The sequence below is a fragment of the Pristis pectinata genome, chromosome 18 (genome assembly GCF_009764475.1).
Source record: "Pristis pectinata isolate sPriPec2 chromosome 18, sPriPec2.1.pri, whole genome shotgun sequence".
NCBI classification, from domain to species: domain Eukaryota; kingdom Metazoa; phylum Chordata; class Chondrichthyes; order Rhinopristiformes; family Pristidae; genus Pristis; species Pristis pectinata.
Window position 1 is genome coordinate 36,852,604 of NC_067422.1, and position 21,202 is coordinate 36,873,805.

Consider the following 21,202-nt stretch of genomic DNA (forward strand, 5'->3'; position numbering starts at 1 on the left):
CATTGTGTCAGGCAATAAACACAAAGGGCCCAGAATTCACAGAAATCTGGTGTAGGAGGCTGAAGTTTATTCCGGTCTGGATTTTTCCGTAGCATTATTTCAATAATTCCACTCTACTTTGTTCCTTACAACGGGTCAGATCTCAGCTTTTCCCCTTGAGGTTACAGCCACAGCACACCAGCTGACAAATAGTCCTTGACCTTGCTGAGTTCCCAACGGAATTCACAGTCCATCTCACTGGCAAAAACCACAATGTGCTGGTCTTGTGGGAGGACACAAGACCAACCACCGTGTGTTGATGACTTAATTTCTTGCTTTCCCCCACTTCATTCTACAGTTGTGGGGAGGTCTACATTTCTGTCACGGCCACATATTTTTCACTATCCTCAACTAAGTGACAAGAGTTGTAGCATTGGTACATTGCAGAAATTCACTAATGAGCTAAAACTGGAGATTTTTTTTTGGTGTTTCTGCAACGTGATCTAATTGGTGGCTTTTATTCCAGGGAAAAAACTGGCATCAACTGTATGGAGCCTGAGAGAACATGCGTCCTCAAGATCAGAATAAACAACATTATTTTACTTCTCATGCAACCAAAGTATGTCACAGAGGGAGGTGATGTGGCTACATCTTCCTGGTTCTCAGGTTAACAGTCACTCACCAAAGTACACCACTGTGTGTCCAATTAAACAGTATTGGAGAATATGAACGGTAGTCATACAATGAAGGTACATGAATGTCTTAACAGATCCAATTATGGGTGAAGTTAAATTAAATTATAATCTAGTATATTGTGCAGAAATTACTGGGCATTCACATCTGAAATCTGAGACAATAACCAATAGATAGTTTACAAACGACTATTCACAGGGTTACTGGACATGACTTTAGAAATATTGCAATGTAGATCATTTCTTCACCAAACCCACAACCACAAGACGTGTCCCAGACAATGCCAGCTGTGCACTCAAACCTTTTGATATTTGACATCCAGGAGATTCAGTCCTCATGGTTGTAATGAGGTGAGAACATTACCCAGAGAGAATACGAATTGACCTTGTGATTCAAAACTACTTTTTGACACAAAGACCGATAATATAGAATATAACTCTAAAATATCTAGTCTATTGGGCTAAATATATTTTCAATACTTTCCCACAGAGTGTGCAGTCCCCACACCCACAGGGGAACACAACTCACACCTCCGAGAGAGAACAATCCCCACAACCCTTGGACAGTAAACCCTCACATCCCTCAGGGGGCAGAGTACTTGAATCCCCTCAAGAGTCCAAGACCTGCATCCCTCAGATGAGACTGTCCTTGCAGCTCCCAGAAAGACCGTTCCCTCACCCCTCGGAGAGTACGGCCCCCTCACCCCTCGGAGAGTACGGCCCCCTCACCCCTCGGAGAGTACGGCCCGCTCACCCCTCGGAGAGTACGGTCCCCTCATCCTTTGGAGAGTACGGTTTATGTATCCCTTGTAGAATAAAATCACCATTGCCTTCAACTAGTTTAGTCCTGTATCGCTATTCACACCCACACCCCTTTACAGCGTTGCCTAGGAGATTCATCCAGGTGATCCTGAAATATGGCTGTCAATGGGCACTCTCAGAACAACAAGGATTTTAATGGGGCTGCTAGGTATGCACAGATGTCTTGTCATTACACAGCCCAGCAATGGGACGTCAACTCAAGTAGGTGAACGTCCCCAGTATTATTTAATCTCCTTACCCACCTATGCTCCAAACCTCAACAATATCACAGCTCATAACCTATAACCCTAACACTGCCACCAATCTGATGGCCCGATCTCCACACCACCAGTCTCCTGCATGTTTAGCATCGAACACAATTTCATAGTCGGCAAGATCCCAAATTATTACATTCCTGACATAGGGCCATCCCTGTTATTCATGTCTTTTTCATTTATTTCTTTATTAATATCTTGATTTTAAACTGGATTAGATTCCTTCAGATTTGATTGGGAAATCAATTTTCCAAATTTACTCAAAAGTTAATTTTCCTCTTTCCCATTTAAAACACAATGATATCTAAATGCCGTGCATTTTGCTATAACACAAGATGATAATGAGCAAAGTCAGGGCACTTTTCAGCAAATGGTATCCCAAACAGCCTCTGACTCTCCAGTCAATCCTGTGATTTAATGGCATTGCATCACAGTAAATGGCACAATCCTTTAATGAAGAGTCCAGAAGTGGGTAAAATCTGGGATGAGGTGGGATGTTTGAAAAATGTTTAATCTGATTCTGAGACACCAGAGACTGCAGATGCTGGAATCCTGAGCAACAAACAGTCTGCTGGAGGAACTCAGTGGGTCGAGCAGCGTCTGTAAGGGGGAGAGGAACTATCGACGTCTTGGGTTGAAACCCTGAGGATGGAGAGGGGAGATGGCCGGTATAGCGAGGGGAAAGGAAGTGGTGAGACAGGAGCCCCAGGTGATTGGTGGACTGAGGAGGGGCGAAAGACGATGGGCAAGTTGCACTAGGTTGAGGGGGTGAGGGGGTGTGGAGTTGGGAGACAGTGGCAGGCGGATGATAGGTGGAGGCAGACAAAGAGAAAGAGAGGGAGAAGAGGGGGAGATGGAGCAAGGTGGGAGGAGGGGAGGGTGAGGGTTGGAGCCAGCTGCTGGAGGGAGACTAGCAGGAACACAAACAGCTCCCAGTGCTGGAAAACGGTGAGTAAAGGAAGTGAGAATGGGAACCATCAGGGGAGAGGGGAATGGCGGATGGAACCAGAAACAGATAAGGGGTGGGGGGGGGGGGGGGGGGGAGGCTGTGGGTCAACAGTGTGCGTAGTGGGTGGATGGAACCAGGACAGGGAGGGAGACAAAGATGGGTGGTGGGGGGGAGAGAGAGGACATGGGACGTTTGGGAAGCAGGATACAAATGGGAGGACCAGTGGAGGATCGAAAAGGGGGGAAAACCCGCCGGAGGGAAGGGTTACCGAAAATTGGAAAGCTCAATGTTCATGCCTTTGGGTTGAGACCACCCAGGCAGAAGATAAGGTGTTGTCCCTCTAGTTTGTGTTGGGCCTCACCCTGGCAGTGGAGAAGGCCAAGGATGGACAGGTCAGTGTGGGAGTGGGAAGGGGAATTTAAATGGCATGCATCTGGGAGCTCGGGGTGGCCATTGTGGACAGAGTGCAGGTGCTCTGAAGAACGGTCACCCAGTCTGCACTCGGTCTTGCCGATATAGTGGAGGCCACATTGGAAGCACCGAATGCAGTGGACAAGGTTACAGGAGGTGCATGTGAATCTTTGCCTCACTTGGAAGGGCTGTTTAGGTCCCTCGCCACCATGCAGAGCTTTTCCACTCTTAATCTGTCTCCATCTATCATCCACCTGCCACCGTCTCCCAACACCAAACACGCCCCCCCTCCCCTACCAGGCGCGACCTGCCTGTCATCCTTCACCCCTCCTCAGTCCACCAGTAAACCTCAGGCTTCTGTTTCACCACTCTCCCTCTCCTCTTTATACCGGCCATCTCCCCTCTCTGCTCTCAGTCCTGAGGCAGGGTTTCGACCCAAAATGCCAACAATTCCTCTCGCCCCACAGAGTTCCTCCAGCAGATTGTTCATTTAATCTGATTCCAATCAGAACCGTCGTCAGAAATGGACATTTTAACAATTCAGGCATCGTAGTACTTCACAGATTATAACATTTATCTACCTCACCTTTTCAAGAAGTCGTGTTTGTTCATTCAGCCTGATCTCCATCTTAGTTACAACATCTTGTAGGCGTGCCCTCTCCTCCTCCAGGTCTCTCTGCTGGCGCATCAGTCTATCCTGCTGAGCTGGAGGAGATGACAAAAACTGAACACCAGATTCCACAGGCTCCACAATCATCACTGATCCAGGACTGGCTTATCCACTGGTCCTATCGCTATAAATGAAAGGTCATTACCATTATCGTGGAACACTGGGCAGGAATGCAGCTCTGCAGGACCAGAGACTGTGGTTATATGCAGCCTATGTCCAGAAACTGCAGGGCCGTAAACCATAACCAGTAATTGAAAAGCTAATTGAATGAATTTTCTGATGAGTCGGCTGAAAGAGTTTTCCTACTGCAATAACCTAAATATCCGGAATGGATTTAGAAAGTAAGGATCTTTTTAACAAGTTATCTTGGTGTTCTTGAAAACATTAAATATGATGTTGGGAAATATTGATTTAAATGAAAGGTTTCCAATTGCAGTAAAAGCTTCAGCTACCCGGGGAGAACTGAATCAGAAGCTGGTTAGGCATAAATATGAACAGCGAGGGCATGTGGAGCACTAAAATAAAGTTGGGTGGTGACGGTTGAATGACCCCCTTTAAATTTAAGCCGTGTTTGAAAATTATTGCGGCTTAAGAGAACAACAGTTGACATTGTCACAGCCACGCAAGTGGAACATTTCTCTGCCTTGGACTCTGTCTTTACCTCTCATTGTCTTGGTGAAGCAGCCAGCATAATCAAAGACCCCACCTACCCGGGTCATTCTCTCTTCTCTCCTCTTCCATCAGGTAGAAGATACAGGAGCCTGAGGGCACGTACCACCAGGCTTAAGGACAGCTTCTCCCCCACTGTGATAAGACTACTGAACAATGAGATGGACTCTGACCTCACGATCTACCTTGTTGTGACCTTGCACCTTATTGCACTGCACTTTCTCTGTAGCTGTGACACTTTACTCTGTACTGTTATTGTTTTTACCTGTACTACATCAATGCACTCTGTACTGACCCAATGTAACTGTACTGTGTAATAAATTGACCTGTACGATCGGTTTGTAAGACAAGTGTTTCCCTGTACCTCGGTACAAGTGACAATAATAAACCAATACCAATACCTTTGTGAGCACTCTCGGAAAAGCACTTCCTCAATGTTATTAAAGTTGTGCATTGAATTCTATAACCAATTACAAAATAATCATCACTATTATTAATCTTTAGCCAATTACAAAAAGTATATAATGATCAGAATTTCCATGAACCTCGATTTAGCTGGAACAGAAGTTGTCTGTATGGTGGTAAGATAGACGTCAGCACTTTAGCTGGGTACTGATCCCATAGCTTCAAGGAAATCTCATGTCAGTACTTCCACCACCTCACCACCACCCCCCCCCCCCCCCCCCACCCCCGATATTTTCTGTCAACTGTGGTTCTGTCAGTAGTACTTCAGTCATTTCTGGGTTAGATGGATACAAAATATCCCAAGGCTGTTTGAAAATGAGCAAGGAATACCTGGCCGATATTTATCTCTTGTCCAAACGCACTAAAACAGACTGCATGGTTACTATCATATTGCTGTTAATGCACAAGTCGTGCGATAGCATCATTACATCGGTGGTGTTTCAATAGTCATAAAGAACTTTACATTACAAAAGGTGCGACAAGTATATACATGGATGAAGAGTTTTGAGAATTCAGCTTTACTCATTAGTAAATAATTAATCCCCATTGCACATCTACCTCGCTGCTGCTCATCTCGTAACCGTGCATTGACCTCCATCTCGTGGGACGTGCTCTGATGAGTGCTTTCCACTTTATAGGAGAGATCATTCAGCTTCCCAGAGAAGACTTCCATTTGCTCAATGATACTATTGAGCGACCTACAGGACAGGAAGGCAAAGAATTATATGTGACATTAAGTCAAGGATATTCTAAAGCAGGAGCTTTAAAAATTACCAAATAAATTATCAATTCATAACACTTCTTAAATTACAGATTATAATCTATTGTGGTACATTTTAAACCATCCAAATCACCCTATTATGTTCCAGCCTAGAATTCACTCCCAGGTATCATTATTCCACTGTGAATCAATCAAATCTTTCAGTTATTTATAAATCACTCCTGCATATTCGTCAGTCCACACATAAACAATGTGATGCTCTTTATTAGATTCCCACTGCACCTAACTCAGTTTTGGTCATCCATATTCTCCAATATAAACCTTCATTAAATTCCAGTAATTGGCTTCTCGATTACATACATGATCTCTTTGTCTACGGCAGAAACTAGAAGTTCATATAATGTCGATGAGGACCCCACTCCTGTTGTAACAAGGAGAAATTAATTTTGATTTGATAGGTTTAATCTGTGATCAGAGATGATTTTGCTGGTCGCTATAGTGCAGTAGAGATGCACTTCAAAGGTTGCAGAGCACTGTGTTCAGAAAAGGAAAACTCGACTGAGAAATTTGATCACCATCAAACAAAATCCAGTTAAAAAATGAGGGTGTCTGGGGAACTGCTGGGAACAGGATCAGAGTGTACTAATGTTGACATGCACAATAGATCATTTGCCCCACTAAAACAATTCCCTTTAGTTAAAGGAATTTGTAGGGGAAGAGACTAGAGGCCTCCGGTCCCTAAGCACTGGCTAAGAATTAGGATTATTTCCTTACGGTCAATTATAGCCTGTGGTTAAAAAAACGTCCTGCCTCCCAAAAACGGCAAAGGAGAACCATCAGGCCTCTCAGAAGAGCTTTCTTCCCAACCTTCAGCTTTATAGTTCATTTATTTCACTTGTGCAGACAACAAAATCCTCTCCTTCATGAACATTTCAATAGTATGCCAGCTGTACGAGTTACAGAGGTGGACATATTATTCCAGGGGTGGTTCTAACTCTATATGGAACATTGTTTGCTTTGTTAGTTGCTGCTTCATATTACAGGTTTCAGACAAGTGGGCTTCAGTAATCCTAATGAGAAAGCAAGCACCTGCAACCAACTCCTCCTTCGTGTGCGGAACAGAGTGAATCAGTGTCCCTGTCAACTTGCAGGTTGGCAGTGGAATGCTGAGATTTCATGAAGTTCTTTTCTTCTGCTCTTCAATAATAGAATTGTAAAAGGTAACTGGAAATGTAAGGGTTAAACTGGACATGTAAGGGTTAATGGTGTGCAGCTATTCTTCCTTCAACCATGGCGTGATATTGCTTCAACCACGGGGTGACTACAGTTATGGCTGCAAGTTTGCAAGTGCTGGTGAGAAACAAAGAAATGTTTAAGGCATATCTTGCTTTGCTACAAGTTTGCTGTAAGCAACCGCCCTAGTACGTGCAACTTCCCACAGAGGCTTCCCACGGATTAAGTATAAAAGGAGGGACACTAACCTGTAAATCTCTGAGTGGGGATCAGTACAGAGATCGGGTTACACTGTTTACTCTTTCTCTGTATCCCTCACTCCCGCTAGCGTTAAACTAATAAAGCATTAGTTGTACACTCCTTGGTTCTGCTGTTGTCTGCTTAATTACAGCGTGGGTCGACTTTCACAGAAATGATAAAGGGATAGTAGCAGTGGACAGTTACCACACTCACCAAAGAGCAATTGAGGGTTTAATTAAATGAGAACAATTTACCACATTTTTACTTCTCTTTATGCCGAAATGTCTGACCCCTCCCACCCCACGGGGATGGTGTCTCAGTTACTCAGTGAAATTGTGAACTTACTGCCCAGAATGTTACAGCATTCCTAATAAACCTCCAAACCAAACAGTGGCCCAGATTTGCACTTAACTGAGTATGATGGTGCTCACTGCTCACCTAACTGTCAACTACTCAAAGTTATTGGCCTGCATTCTGCAGTAATAATGATGATGAGAGTTAATTTTCCTTGTTATCTATGGCAATTCTTTTAGATGAAAGGTTGGCCAACCAGCTTAATGACATAACATAGAACAGTACAGCACAGTACGGGCCCTTCGGCCCACAATGCTGTGCCGACCTATGTAAACCTTATCCCCATTCAGCCTATCCGCCTCTCTGCTTCACCTCCCATAACCCTCTATTTTTCTTTCATCCATGTTATAGAGCACTACAAAACAGAACCAGGCCCTTTGGCCCATCTAGTCCATGCCAGCCTGGTTTTCTGCTTAGTCCCATCCACCTGCACCTGGACCATCACCCTCCATACCCCTCCCATCCATGTACCTATCCAAACTTCTCTTGAATGTTACAATTGAACCCGCATCCACCACTTCCGCTATGTTCCTTTATAATAGTCCCTTAAATGACCCTACCACCACCCCCGGCAGTGCATTCCAGGCACCCCCAACTCTCTGTGTAAAACTCCTACCTCTGACATCTCCCCTGAACTTTCCTCCACTCACCTGAAACAGCTATGGAACACCGGTGTTGCCCTGCACTGGTGTCTTGGAGCACCCAATATATGATGGGAACTCCATCCCACAAAGGTCACTCAATCTTTTTGTGCATTTCTCTTCCCCGTTGGTGCTGAAGCCTTCTCTTTTGCTACTGACCACAAAGTCCACACTGCTACAGGCTTTAAGGTCTTGCTGCAATCTAGCACAGCACTCTCTGCGGAGTGTCATTTGCATTCTCCATTCTTCTCACAACTATCATTACCACCTAACTTTGTATCTTTAGCAAACTTGGACAATTATAATCAGTCCCTTCATCCAAGTTATAAATGTAGACCATAAATATCTGATGCCTGTGTACTGATCCCTGTGGCTAATTACAGCCTGTCATGAAAATAGCTCTGCTGTCTGTTATCAATCAGTGCATTTTTCCACGGTTATATATTTACTGCCAACCTCATGAGTTCTTATGCTGCATAGCAATGTTTTATGTGGTCTCCTATTAAATGTCTTTTGGAGATTTAAATAAACCACATCCACTGGTTCCTCTTCAGTAACTCTGCTGTACTCCTCCTCAGAAAGCTCTTAATAAATTTCTAAAGCATGATTTCCCTTTCATAAACCCATGTTGACTCTGCCTCATCCCATTAAACTCTTCCAGGTGTTCTGTTATCCATTCCTTAATAATGGACTGAATTTTCCCAACAACAGAGGTCAGGCTAACTGACGTGCAATTCTGTCTCCTTTCTCCCTCTTCTTCAATAGCAGTGTTACATTTGCTCTTTTCCAGTCTGCTGGGACTATTCTAGAGTAAATTTTAGTAGATTACCACCAATGTATTCACCATTTTGCATCTATCTTTTGCTAGCACCCTGGGATTTGGGCTATCAGCTCCAAGAGATTTGTCAGTTTTTAGAACTTTCCTTTACTGAAATTAACTACTTTATGTTCCTCATGATTATTACCCCCTGGTTTCCTGCTGTTTCTGGAATGCTTTTCATATCCATGTGAAAACAAATACAAAATACTTGTTTAATAACACAACCTTCTCTTGTTCCACATCACAATATCTCCTGTCTCACCCTTTAAGGAATCTACTCTTCCCTCCCCATTTTTTAAATATGTATAAGTTTTTATAATCTGTTCTTAAATTTTGAGCTATTTTACTCTCACGTTCAGTTTTTTTTCCTGACAAATTTTTTGGTATCCTCCCAAGCCTCAGACTTTGCAACCCTGTAAGCCTTAATGTTGTTTAGTGGTTTTCCAATGAGTTATTATTTCTCTCTGGAATGTTAAAATATTTATTTAAATGTATCTCATTGCTCACTTAACATCCTACATTTCAAGCTAATTTCCTAATCTCCCATTAGTTTATTCTTTATGCCAAAGCTTTAACAATCAAACTCATTGTGAATTTTAATACATTGTGATTGTTAATACTCTTCCCAAGAGGATCCTTTGCTATGAGATTACTAAGTAACACTGTCTCATTAGACAAGTTCCACAGCATACTGTTTCAATCCTTATTTCAAACGTATTCTACAAACACAAATAAAGTCATTCAATTTAAGGATGTGTAGCGACGGGCTACGCACTTAGCTAGAAATAACAACACGCAGTCTGTAGGTTGCACTCGAGACTGGTTTATTGTGAACCTCGCCACGCTGGCTTTTAAACGGTTAAGTTCCCACCCTCTCCAGGCGGCGATGACGTCAGAGGTGCTCCACCAGAACCTCTTCCCACGCACGGGCTTTCTCCTCTCGTTGGTGGAGAAGAAGGCCCAGCGCCATTTTGTGGCTGGGCTCTCTGCTGACGCGCGTGCCGTTTTCGGAGCTGGTTCGCCTGCATGGAAGGTGGGTCACCACATAACCCCCCCCCGAAGTCCACAGACTGGATCAGTCACTGTTTGGGCGGTCTGCCTCTGCGCCGCGGAGCCTGAACCTCAACCGGCTGCGCCAAGTCCACATGGGCCGGTTTGAGCTGGTCCACCGTGAAAACCTCCTCTTTCCCCCCAATGTTTAGAACGAAAATGGACCCTTTGTTCCTGAGCACCTTGAACGGCCCCTTGTACGGCCGCTGTAGCGGTGTCCAGTGTGCGCCCCTCCGTACAAATACAAACTTACAGTTCTGCAGGTCCTTGGGTACACAGGTCGGGATCTGTCCGTGCCGTGAAGTCGGTACAGGGGCCAGGTTGCCGAGCCTCTCGCGTAGTCTGTCCAGGACTGCCAGGGTTCTTCCTCTTGCCCCCTTGGGGCTGATATGAGCTCCCCCAGGACGACCAGGGGCGCGCCGTACACCAGCTCAGCCGACGAGGTGTGCCAATCCTCTTTGGGTGCTGTGCGGATTCCAAGCAGGACCCAGGGGAGCTTGTCCACCCAGTCAGGCCCTTTCAGGCGGGCCATGAGAGCCAACTTTAAGTGACAGTGGAAACGTTCCACTAGTCCATTCGACTGTGGGTGGTAGGCAGTTGTGTGGTGTAACCATGCTCCCAACAGGCTGGCCACAGCCAACCACAGGCTGGAGGTGAACTGGGCGCCTCTGTTGGAGGTAATGTGGGCCGGTACCCTGAAGCATGCTACCCAGGTTGCAATCAGCGCTCAGGCGCAGGAATCGGCGGTGGTGTCAGTGAGCGGGGCCGCCTCCAGCCATCTCATGAACCGGTCTACCATAGTTAAGAGGTACTGCGCTCCCCTCGACACTGGCAGGGGCCCCACGATATCCACATGAATGTGGTCGAACCTCCAGCGGGTGGGTTCAAACTGTTGCGGCGGGGCTTTGGTGTGCCGCTGCACCTTGGCCGCTTGACACTGAGCACACGTTTTGGCCCATTCACTGACCTGTTTGCGAAGGCCGTGCCACACGAACCTGCTGGAGACTATCCGGACGGTTGTCCTGATAGATGGGTGCACCAAGCCGTGTATGGAGTCGAAAACTCGCCGCCGCCAGGCTGCCGGGACAATGGGGCAAGGTTGGCCAGTAGCCACGTCGCACAGGAGGGTCCTCCCACCTGGGCCTACCAGGAAGTCCTGCAGCTGCAAACCCGAGACTGCGGTCCTGTAGCTGGGCAACTCGTCATCTGCCTGCTGCGCCTCCGCCAGTGCTACATAGTCCACACCCTGGGACAGGGCCTGGATAGCTGGCCTGGAGAGTGCATCCGCCACGACGTTGTCCTTTCCCAAGACATGCTGGATGTCCGTCGTGTACTCGGAGATGTAGGACAGATGTTGCTGCTGGCAGGCCAACCAGGGATCGGACACCGTCGTGAACGCGAAGGTCAACGGTTTGTGGTCCGTGAACGCGGTGAAGGCCCTGCCCTCTAAGAAGTACCTGAAATGTCGGATTGCCAGATATAGCGCCAACAGGTCCCGGTCAAAGACACTGTACTTGAGTTTGGGTTGCCGCAGGTGCCTGCTGAAGAACGCCAGGGGTTGCCAGTGCCCCTCGATGAGTCGCTCCAGCACCCCAATGACTGCTGTGTTTGATGAGTCCACTGTAAGGGCGGTTGGAACGTCCGTTCTGGGGTGCACCAGCATCGCGGCGTCTGCCAAGGCTTCCTTGGCTTGAACGAAAGCGGCCGCGGCCTCTTCGTCCCAAGTAATGTCCTTGCCTTTACCCGACATCAGGGTGAACAAAGGGCACATGACATGGGCTGCTGAGGGGAGGAAACGGCGGTAGAAGTTAACCATACCCACAAACTCCTGCAAGCCTTCGACTGTGTTGGGCCAGGCAAAGTGGCAGATCGCGTCTACCTTGTCGGGCAGGGGTGTTGCCCCGTCTTTGGTAATCCTGTGGCCCAGGAAGTCGATGGTGTCCAGTCCAAACTGGCAACAGGCGGGAGCAGAGCTGGCAGAGGTGGGACAGATGCTCCTAATGATTTCTGCTGGCTATGAGGATATTGTCCAAATAGATGAACGTGAAGTCCAGGTCGCGTCCCACCGCATCCATTAGCCGCTGGAATGTCTGTGCGGCATTCTTCAGGTCAAACAGCATTCAGAGGAACTCGAACAGGCCGAACGGGGTAATGAGTGCTGTCTTGGGAATGTCTTCAGGGTGTGCCGGGATTTGATGGTATCCCCGGACGAGGTCCACTTTGGAAAAGACGCTTGCCCTGTGCAGGTTTGCTGCAAAGTTGTGTATGTGCGGCACGGGGTAGCGGTCTGGTGTTGTAGCCTCGTTCAGTTGACAGTAGTCGCCGCATGGTCTCCAGCCCCCGGCTGCTTTGGGAACCATGTGCAGGGGGGAGGCCCATGAGTTGTCTGACCTCCGTATGATCCCCAATTCCTCCATCCTCTTGAACTCTTCCTTCGCCAGGTGGAGCTTGTCCGGGGAAGCCGTCGTGCGCGGGCGTGGAGTAGTGGTCCCTTGGTCGGAATGTGGTACTGTATTCCACGTCTGGGGATGGCTGCCGTGAACTGCGGTGCCAGAACCGATGGGAAGTCCACCAGGATCCTGGTGAACTCGTTGTCCGACAGCGTGATGGAGTCCAGGTGTGGGGCCGGCAACTTGGCTTCGCCCAAGGAAAACATCTGGAAAGTCTTGGCATGGACCAGCCTTTTCCTGTGCAAGTCGACCAGTAGGCTGTGAGCTCGCAAGAAGTCCGCCCCTAGGAGTGGTTGGGCCACGGCGGCCAGTGTGAACTCCCACATGAACCGGCTGGCGCCGAACTGCAACTGCACTGGGCGGATGCCGTAGGTTCGTATCGTGCTACCGTTTGTGGCCTTCAGGGTGGGTCCTGGCTCCCTGTTGCGGGTGTCATACCCCATCGGGGGTAAGACGCTGATTTCCGCTCCGGCGTCGACCAAGAAGCGGCATCCCGACTGTTTGTCCCAGACGTACAAGAGGCTGTCCTGGTGGCCAGCCGCCGTAGCCATTAGCGGCGGCTGGCCTTGGCGTTTCCCAGGAACTCACAGGGCGGGCGACACCGGCGGGCTTCTGTGCCCCACCACTGGTGGTAGAAACACCACTGTGCATTGGCCTCCTCACTCCTGCCTCTGGGTTGTGTGTGCTCCGTTGCCGGGCCTGGCCTGTCCTGCCGTTGGGCACGTGGCTTGGTAATCTGTCCGACGGACGCCCCGCTTTCCTTCTTGGCTTTCCACAGCACGTCTGCCCGGGCCACCACCTTCCAGGGGTCACTGAAATCTACTTCGGCCAGTAGCAGATGTATATCCTTGGGCAGTTGCTCTAGGAACGCCTGCTTGAACATGAGGCAGGGCTTGTGTCCGTCAGCCAGGGCCAGCATCTCGTTCATTAATGCTGATGGTGGCCTGTCTCTCAAACCATTGAGGTGCAGCAAGCGGGCACCTCACTCCCGCCGTGAGAGGCCAAAGGTCCTTATGAGCAGTGCTTTGAATGCTGCATATTTGCCTTCCTCCGGGGGCGACTGTATGAAATCCTCAACCTGGGCGGCTGTCTCCTGGTCAAGGGAGCTCACCACGTAATAGTAACGTGTGGAATCAGAAGATATCTGCCGAATCTGGAACTGGGCCTCTGCTTGGTCAAACCACAAGCGTGGTCGTAGCCTCCAGAAGGGTGGCAGTTTTAGCAAAACTGTGTGAATGGACGAAGAGTTGATCATCTTCAGTCCAAATCCCGTTTGGACTGTTGGGGTCAACAACGTAGCGATGGGCTACGTACTGAGCTAGGAATAACGACACACAGTCGGTAGGTTGCACTTGAGACTGGTTTATTGCGAACCTCGCCGCACTGGCTTTTAAACAGTTAAGTTCCCGCCCTCTCTGGGTGGCGATGACGTCAGAGGTTTGCCACCAGAACCTCTTCCCATGCGTGGGCTTCCTCCCCTCGATGGTGGAGAAGGCGGCCCAGCACCATTTTGTGGCTGGCCTCTCTGCCGACGTGCATGCCGTTTTCGGAGCCGGTTTGCCTGCGTGGAAGGTGGGTCGCCACAGATGGACAATAAATAGCAAAAGGCAAAATCTGAGAATGAGTAAAGAAAAATCTGCCCTTTGTTCTCCTCCTTCGGTATCACAGTCCCTTACTGCATGGCTACAATGACAGACCCTTTCTATTTATTCACCAGGAGCCTCGAGCTGCACCAATTGTTCACTGTTACTAAGCACTCAGATCATACCTTGTATGTGAGGATGCACTGGTGACTGCATCAATCTCCTGCTCCTTCAGTTGTTTCACGTGCTGTAGCTGCTCTTCATGTTCTCTTCGCATTTCCGCAACTGACTGTCTGCAAATCATAGGCAGGCAAGGGTCAAGTTCATAAGTAAAATAAACAATTCTTTTTTTTTTATCCTGCCCATTTTCCTGTCATAAAACACCTGAAGCTCCCTTTTATCTCAAGCTCGATCTTCATTTCTCTGATGATGACTAATTTTAATTAAAAGCTGGACAATTTCCACCAGTGGTCCCTACTGGTGAATGCAGATACATGTCCATGGGGGAAGACAGAAGGAGCTGTGATGCAATATTGTCAATTGGCTCCTAATGTTTAGTACATAAAACACAGAACAGGGAACATAGAAACTGCAGCAAAAACTGGGTGGAGAACCTACAGCAAAGAATCAATCAAAAGAATCTGGAAATGGAAGAGAAAGTTCTTGGCAAAAGATAAAGTCATAGAGCTTTATTTGTTATGTTACGAGCCAGGTTGCTACTTGGTGAGTGTCCCTTTAAGGCACCTGGACAGTAGTGTAGTAGTGTGTGTGTGGCTTTATCTGACTACTGTGAGACTGCTGTGAGTGAAAAAAAGACTATAACTGGAGCGTACTGGCGGTTGCCCAGGGAGAGGGGGAGGGAGAGGGGATAGATAGAGATAGATAGATAGATAGATAGATAGAGTTGGTGGCACCGACTGCCGGTCGCTGTATCGATGGATGAAGAACAATAGCTGTGACTGTCACTATACAATCCATGTATGGATTCTTGGAGCAATCAAGTGGAGTCCACTTTGTCGTTAACCTGTACTGGAAAGCAGGTATATCTGTGGGCGGCCACGTATCGAGTGCCCTCGGTGTGGCAGATATTTCGGAACAAAACAATGGAGGTCTTCGGCTACTGAGGTGTCGTATGGGTTTCATCGTGGAACTTGTGGATACTCTCTACATTCTACTGTGGTTTTCAGAAGCCTTAGCTCATCGTTTTGCTTCATGACTTGCTGAACTGAACTTTGAGAACTGTTCCTAGACTTGGGGGTTTGGGAACTTGCCACACACACACACTTCCGAGTTTATTTTGGGGTCAATGTTTAATATCTAACGTTTTTATTTCTCTTATTATCACAAGTAATTATTAATAAATAGATTTTAACATTTAAATATGGCTCATTGTGCTTCTATTGTTGCTGGTACATAACAGTTACAAATGGTAAATGGAACAGCAGAGTTTTTGGCACTGCCTGTCTATACTAAATACCTTCCTCTCACCGTTGTAGTTCCCTGAGCCGTTCCTTCTCGTTGGCTTTCTCTTCCTCAAACTCGCTGAGTTTGCGCTGATACCGTGCGACCAGTTCTGACCTCTCTCGATCCAGGCACTGTTGCCGTGCCATGTGCTGCTCAGAGAGATCCCGATTCTCAACCTGCAGTCTAGCCACCTGCTGTTGGTACGATAACTCAATTACCTTCAAGCGATTCCTGGAAGGGAGCAAGATGGGAAGAAATGGTGAATCTAATCTTTTACACTCCAGCTTGTAATACCTGGATTCTCAGTAGCAGGAAGAGTAAGGCAGCGTTCACACCCTAAACAGGAGGGTTGGCTTCCAGTGACAAGGATCAGGCTTGCTGATAGATTCTTATTAGCTGAGACAGGTTAATGTCAAGTCTCATTTATGCAAAATCATTTCCTTTTAAATACCAAGGTTCAACCAGGACAGCACGTGGAGAGTTTTAAGTAGAAGAGTGAGCTAGATTTTCTTCAGTGCTATCAAAAGCTGGGGCAATCTCAATCCAATTTCCAACATGTATGGGCATGCAGTGTGAAAAAGTATCCTTAATTCAACACTGACAAACCCATAAATGTTTCTTTCAGTCAATGTTCCAAGATCAGGGTTCACAAACATAGTAAGGAAAACAATTGTGCTATATCTAGAAAATGCATCACCTATCCTATCATGTCTCACAGGTCAATGTAGAAGAACCTTTACTTGATATCTAGCCTGTGCTATGCCTGTCCTGGGAGTGCTTAAGATAAGAAATAAGAAATCTTGATCCGTCACATGTACATTGAAACACACAGTGAAATGCATCTTTTGCGTAGAGTGTTCTGGGGGCAGTCCGCAAGTGTCGCCATGCTTCCGGCGCCAACATATCATGCCCACAACTTCCTAATCCTCATGTCCTTTTTATGTGTTAGGAAACCGGAGCACCCAGAGGAAACCCACACAGACACGGGGAGAACGTATAAACTCCTTACAGACAGCAGCCGGAATTGAACCCAGGTCACTGGCACTGTAATAGCGTTACGCTAACCGCTACACTACTGTGCCTAGAGGAAACTTCATTCAGGGCCGTTAAAATTACCATTCTTGTTTTGAAATCCATTCGTGGCCTAGCCCCTCACTGTCTCTGCAATCTCACTCAGTCTTACAACTTCCCAAGATCTCTGTACTCAGTTTGGGTCTAAAGCACGTCCTTGATTTGAATCCTTCTACAATTGGAAGCCATGCCTTCAGATGCTAAAGGTCTAAGCTGTGGAATTCTCTTCTCTCATCCTTGACTCTCTACCTAGCATCCTGCTTTAAGAGGCTTCTTAGATCAAATTTGTTAGTCATGCTTTTGATCATCTACATTGGAATCCAGCTTTTGCTCGCTTGGCGTAGTTTGAAATGCTTTGGGCCACTTTATTACAACAAAGTCACTAAATAAAGAGAAGTTATCTGGTTGCTACTGAGAGATGAAAAAAGACAGATAAAAATCCTGGTCAACTTGGAAAGTAAAATTCTGGAGCATCCCTCGCCACAACATCTAAGTGATCAAAACTAGTCCAGGAGATGACTCTAATCCTGATAATGGAGAGGTGATATTGAGCACAGCCTGAAAAACAGGTCCAGCTCTCACACGAAGCAATTCCCTGACTCAGTATCCACCATGCTCTAGAAGCCCACTATTCTCTGGAAAAGGAAGTACATCCTGATATCTTAGCTAGAGCTGGTCTTAAACTAAAATACGACTCAGGTTCTCGCAAGTTATTCAATTGTATTCCAGAATGCAACTGGAACAGCGTCTGTTCCCATCATTTTATAAACTTTGATCAGATCTGCCCATTTTGTTTAAAGTGCAGAATTCAAGCTACTTTAGCTAATTCTGAAAACCAGGAAGTCTAAGCTAGAAAGTCACCCTAATGGCATCCCCTGCATGCCTCCTAATGACTCCACACCACCAGACCAAGAGTAGACAGAGTAGTCTAGCAAGCTGACCACAAAGTTTGAACAAAAATAAGGACTTTGCCTTAAAATCAATTCTCTCCGGTTCCTATTCATTAGATGCAGCTTCAGAGCATTATATGTAAAGTTTTGAAAATTTATGCACTAGAATTTTCATTCTCTACCTTTTCCAATGGTTTTCCATTAAGGATGAATATATGTTGCACGGTTGTCTTATCCTATCTTTAAACAATTTTTTATGTCACGTTCAATTCCAAACACATCAAATCCATCTAAAGCAGTTGACCATCAACTAGAGTCTAAACACTCACACGGGTCAGAACATGGCTCTAACAGCTACACTTAGATCATTGGTTAAGAAGCAAAAAGCAGTTGTCCCAACACTGATCCCTGTGAAACACCAGTGGACACCTGTCTCCAAACAGATCAAAAGCCACCAATAACCACTTTCCGCCTTTTTCCTTTTTACCCATTTTTCAATTCAGCTCAATATAGTGTCACCGATACCAGATGCTTTGAACTTTAAGGAAAGAACCTTGTGTGCAGCTTGTTCATCTACGGGGCCTCACTCAACCACATCTTGGTGGCTTAAGAAAAATTAAACTTGTAAGACACTTCCTCTTTTTCTGAAGTCACGCTGTATCCCTTATGTATTCTTTCCTATCCAAATAATCAAATATTACATCCTAATAATACCTTGAAGCATCTTTCCTATGTCGAACGTGTCTATTTTGACTGATTAAAGTTTGGGGATTACATTAGCCTCCTTCTAGTTTTCAGAAACATTTGACGCAATATAGTACACCAAAACACGTCCAATTAAAAAGAAAACACAAGACAGATTCCTCCAGTTTTTATCTGAACAGAATCTTTTCCCCTTTGTTGGTCTGGAGTTTCTTTACCATAATACTACGATCTTTGCCTCTGCTTAAAGTTTTGCCTCTTCCTTTGCCTACTCTGCACATTCATCCTCACCTGTGTGCATCTTCTATTAGTTCCAGATCTTCCTTATGTTGCTGCTGCAGGCTCCCCAGTAGAGTCCTTTGCTGTTCTCGCTCCAGCTCCAGCTTTCTCACCTTATGTAGACACAAACAGAAAATTAATTTATGACAATTCTTAGCTACGTTTTTATGGAAAATGAAATACAATTAGTTAATAATCTAAAATGAAATACAATTAGTTATTTCTTGAAAAAGAAATAACTCTCCCTGTCTCTACTTTCCACATTAAAGACTTAGGTCTGTTTCATCTATTTTCCTGGTGACACTAGAGTACTTTTCTGCTTAGCATGTACACTGTACATTTAGTATTGGTTTTTCAATTTGCAACAGGGTTAACCCATGATCATAAAACAGACAATCTGGTCTGGCCAGATTCTGTTGTAGAGTTGGGTAAGAATCCTTCATATGCAGTTCCTTCTCAGAGAGGTCAGGTTGAACCTTGACACTAGCTGTAGTTAGAACAGAAATCACTTTGCATACACACAAATTAATTGAAAATGTACTACTCATGGCATGAAACAACTCCAATGCATAATATCTTTTTACTGGTCTGTTTTCAACTACTCATTCAAAACCTCAATTTCAAAGTATTTTTACATTATTCTTGTATTTAAGTAACATCACAATTGGTTTTATATATGATTGCGGCAATTTCCTGTCCAATCCCATATCACTCAATTCCCTTAGTGTCCAAACATCCACCGGTCTTAGTCTTGAGTATATTCAAACATTAAACATTCACATCCTTCCTGGCCTGCGGTACCCAGAACGGAATGCAATACTCCAAAGGGGATCTGGCCAAGGCTCTAAGCATCATTTGTCAGTTTTACATTCTAGACTCCTTGAAATATAGGCCACCACGCCATGTGGCTCTTTTATTACTTCTTGTACCAATGCTCAGCTGTCATTGAAGTGTATCTGAAAAGTCCTTTGCTCCCCCACAGCTCCTAGTCCACCATTAAGAAAATATTCTGATTTACAGTATCTTGCTCTGATCCAAAGTGAATATGTCACACTGCCCTGTGCGAAACTCCATCAGCCACAGCTTCATTCTCCCATTCACTTAGGCTACCTACAGTATATCCTTCTGTCATTTCCATTTTTTCATCCGTGCAATTTACAGAACCTCCTAAGTTACTCCCTGTAATGTTTGTGAATAATTTAGCTCTGAAGCACTCTGATACCTTGCTCTCCAGCTCAATGATTTTGATCTCAGCAGCCTGCAGGGCTGCCTGTTGCTCAGCCTCGTTGTACTTCAGTTTCTTCTGCACGGTTGTCCATCTATTCTCCAGTTCCACAGCATTCGGCACATCCACGCTTGAACCTCGTATTTCAGACTTTGATTGAAGTAGCTGAAGAACACAATATTCTATAAAGTTCAACTGTAGTACCACATTGGTCTACATTTTCAAAGAATGACTTCTAAATAATACTTTCCCCACCATGCATTTTTTACACGAGCCTCCCTTTTCCCATACTGAATATCCTTAAAACTTCTCTGATGCAGGCGCCTGTGCTAAATTACTATTTGAAAATAGAAACTGGCTGCAAATTACTTCACACAGAATCCTTTCAACTGAAAAAAATGGAAGTTTACACTGCATTTGGATGAACATTAAAATAGCTTTTACTGACACTTGGTTCAGAGGAGAGAAAAGAGAATTACATTAAAGTCCAGCAAAGGTAGATAGTAAGAAACTTTTCCTTGCGACAGAGGTGTGTAAGACCAGAGGGCATAGGTTAAGGTGAGATTTAGAGGGGATCTGGGGAAGAATACACTGCCTGAGAAGATAGTGGGAGCTGAGACCCTCACATTTAAGAAGCATCTGGACAAGCACTTGAATTATTGAAGTATAGGAGGTATGAACCAAGAGCTGGTAAATGAGATTAGTATAGATAGTTGGTGGTTAGTATGGACATGGTGGGCTGAAGGGCCTGTTTCTGCGCTTCATGACTCTAAAGCCTTAATTTAAAAGTTCTCATTCTTATTTCATGGCCCCAATAACCACCTCCTGCACACTAATTTCCACGTAATTCTGTGTACAGGAGTAGTAGTAGAATCTGGAGGAAGCTGATGGGAATTTGGGGAAAGTAAAGATGGTATGAGTGTAGATGGGTGCTTGATGGTCAGCACGAGCTCAGTGGGCCAAAGGGCCTGTTTCCCTGCTGCATAACTCCATGGCTACATCTCCACGGAGCAAAATGCAGAATGAGTGGAGCTCCATGCATATGATCCCAGCGCACACTAATCTACAATGGCTTCTGGTTCAGCGAAACCATGATTTTAAAATTTGCATCCTTGATTTCAATCCTTCTATGGTGTCAACTCCCACTATCTTTGTAACTATCTCCTGCACACAATTATCAAGTTTTGGGTAATTCTGTTCACCCCTCCAACTGTGGATTGATTCCTTGGATGGTGGACCTGACATATGAGGAGAGGTTAGGTCGAGTAGTCTGGCTGGAACGTCTAGAACGAGGGGTAACACTCTCAGGTTATAGGGCAAGAGATTTAGAACTGAGGTGAGAAGACCTTTCTTCACAGAGGGTGGTTAACCTGTGGAATTTTTTTACCACAGAGGGCTGTGGAGGTCAGGTTGCCAAATATACTTAAGGAGATAAGTAAATTTCTTTCTACACAAGGCTTCAAGGGATTTGGGGAGAGTACAGGAATATGGTATGGATCAACCACACTCAAACTGAATAGCAGAGCAGGCTTAAAGGGCCAAATAGTCTAATTCCTGCTCCAATATTC

At 45.8% G+C, this 21,202-nt stretch overlaps 1 protein-coding gene and 1 long non-coding RNA gene across 7 annotated transcripts in view; one reads left to right on the top strand and one right to left on the bottom strand.

Moving 5' to 3' along the window:
* The window catches only part of LOC127579810 (uncharacterized), a 27,366-nt gene extending 22,595 nt beyond the window's left edge, over positions 1-4,771 (top strand). Inside the window, exons 2-3 of the long non-coding RNA XR_007957729.1 lie at positions 506-728; positions 4,522-4,771. This is a non-coding gene — a long non-coding RNA (uncharacterized LOC127579810). The remainder of the gene's footprint in view (positions 1-505; positions 729-4,521) is intronic.
* Positions 1-21,202, bottom strand: part of LOC127579804 (fas-binding factor 1) — an 83,855-nt gene that overhangs the window by 16,059 nt on the left and 46,594 nt on the right. For all 6 annotated transcript variants that reach the window (XR_007957728.1, XM_052032748.1, XM_052032752.1 and 3 more), the window contains 6 exons: positions 19,632-19,799; positions 18,422-18,522; positions 15,492-15,698; positions 14,189-14,296; positions 5,470-5,609; positions 3,694-3,812 (listed from right to left, as the gene is read on the bottom strand). Coding sequence is in view for 5 of the 6 variants with exons in the window: in XM_052032748.1 (XP_051888708.1) it covers positions 3,694-3,812; positions 5,470-5,609; positions 14,189-14,296; positions 15,492-15,698; positions 18,422-18,522; positions 19,632-19,799 (843 nt within the window). In the remaining variant the exon portion in view is untranslated. The remainder of the gene's footprint in view (positions 1-3,693; positions 3,813-5,469; positions 5,610-14,188; positions 14,297-15,491; positions 15,699-18,421; positions 18,523-19,631; positions 19,800-21,202) is intronic.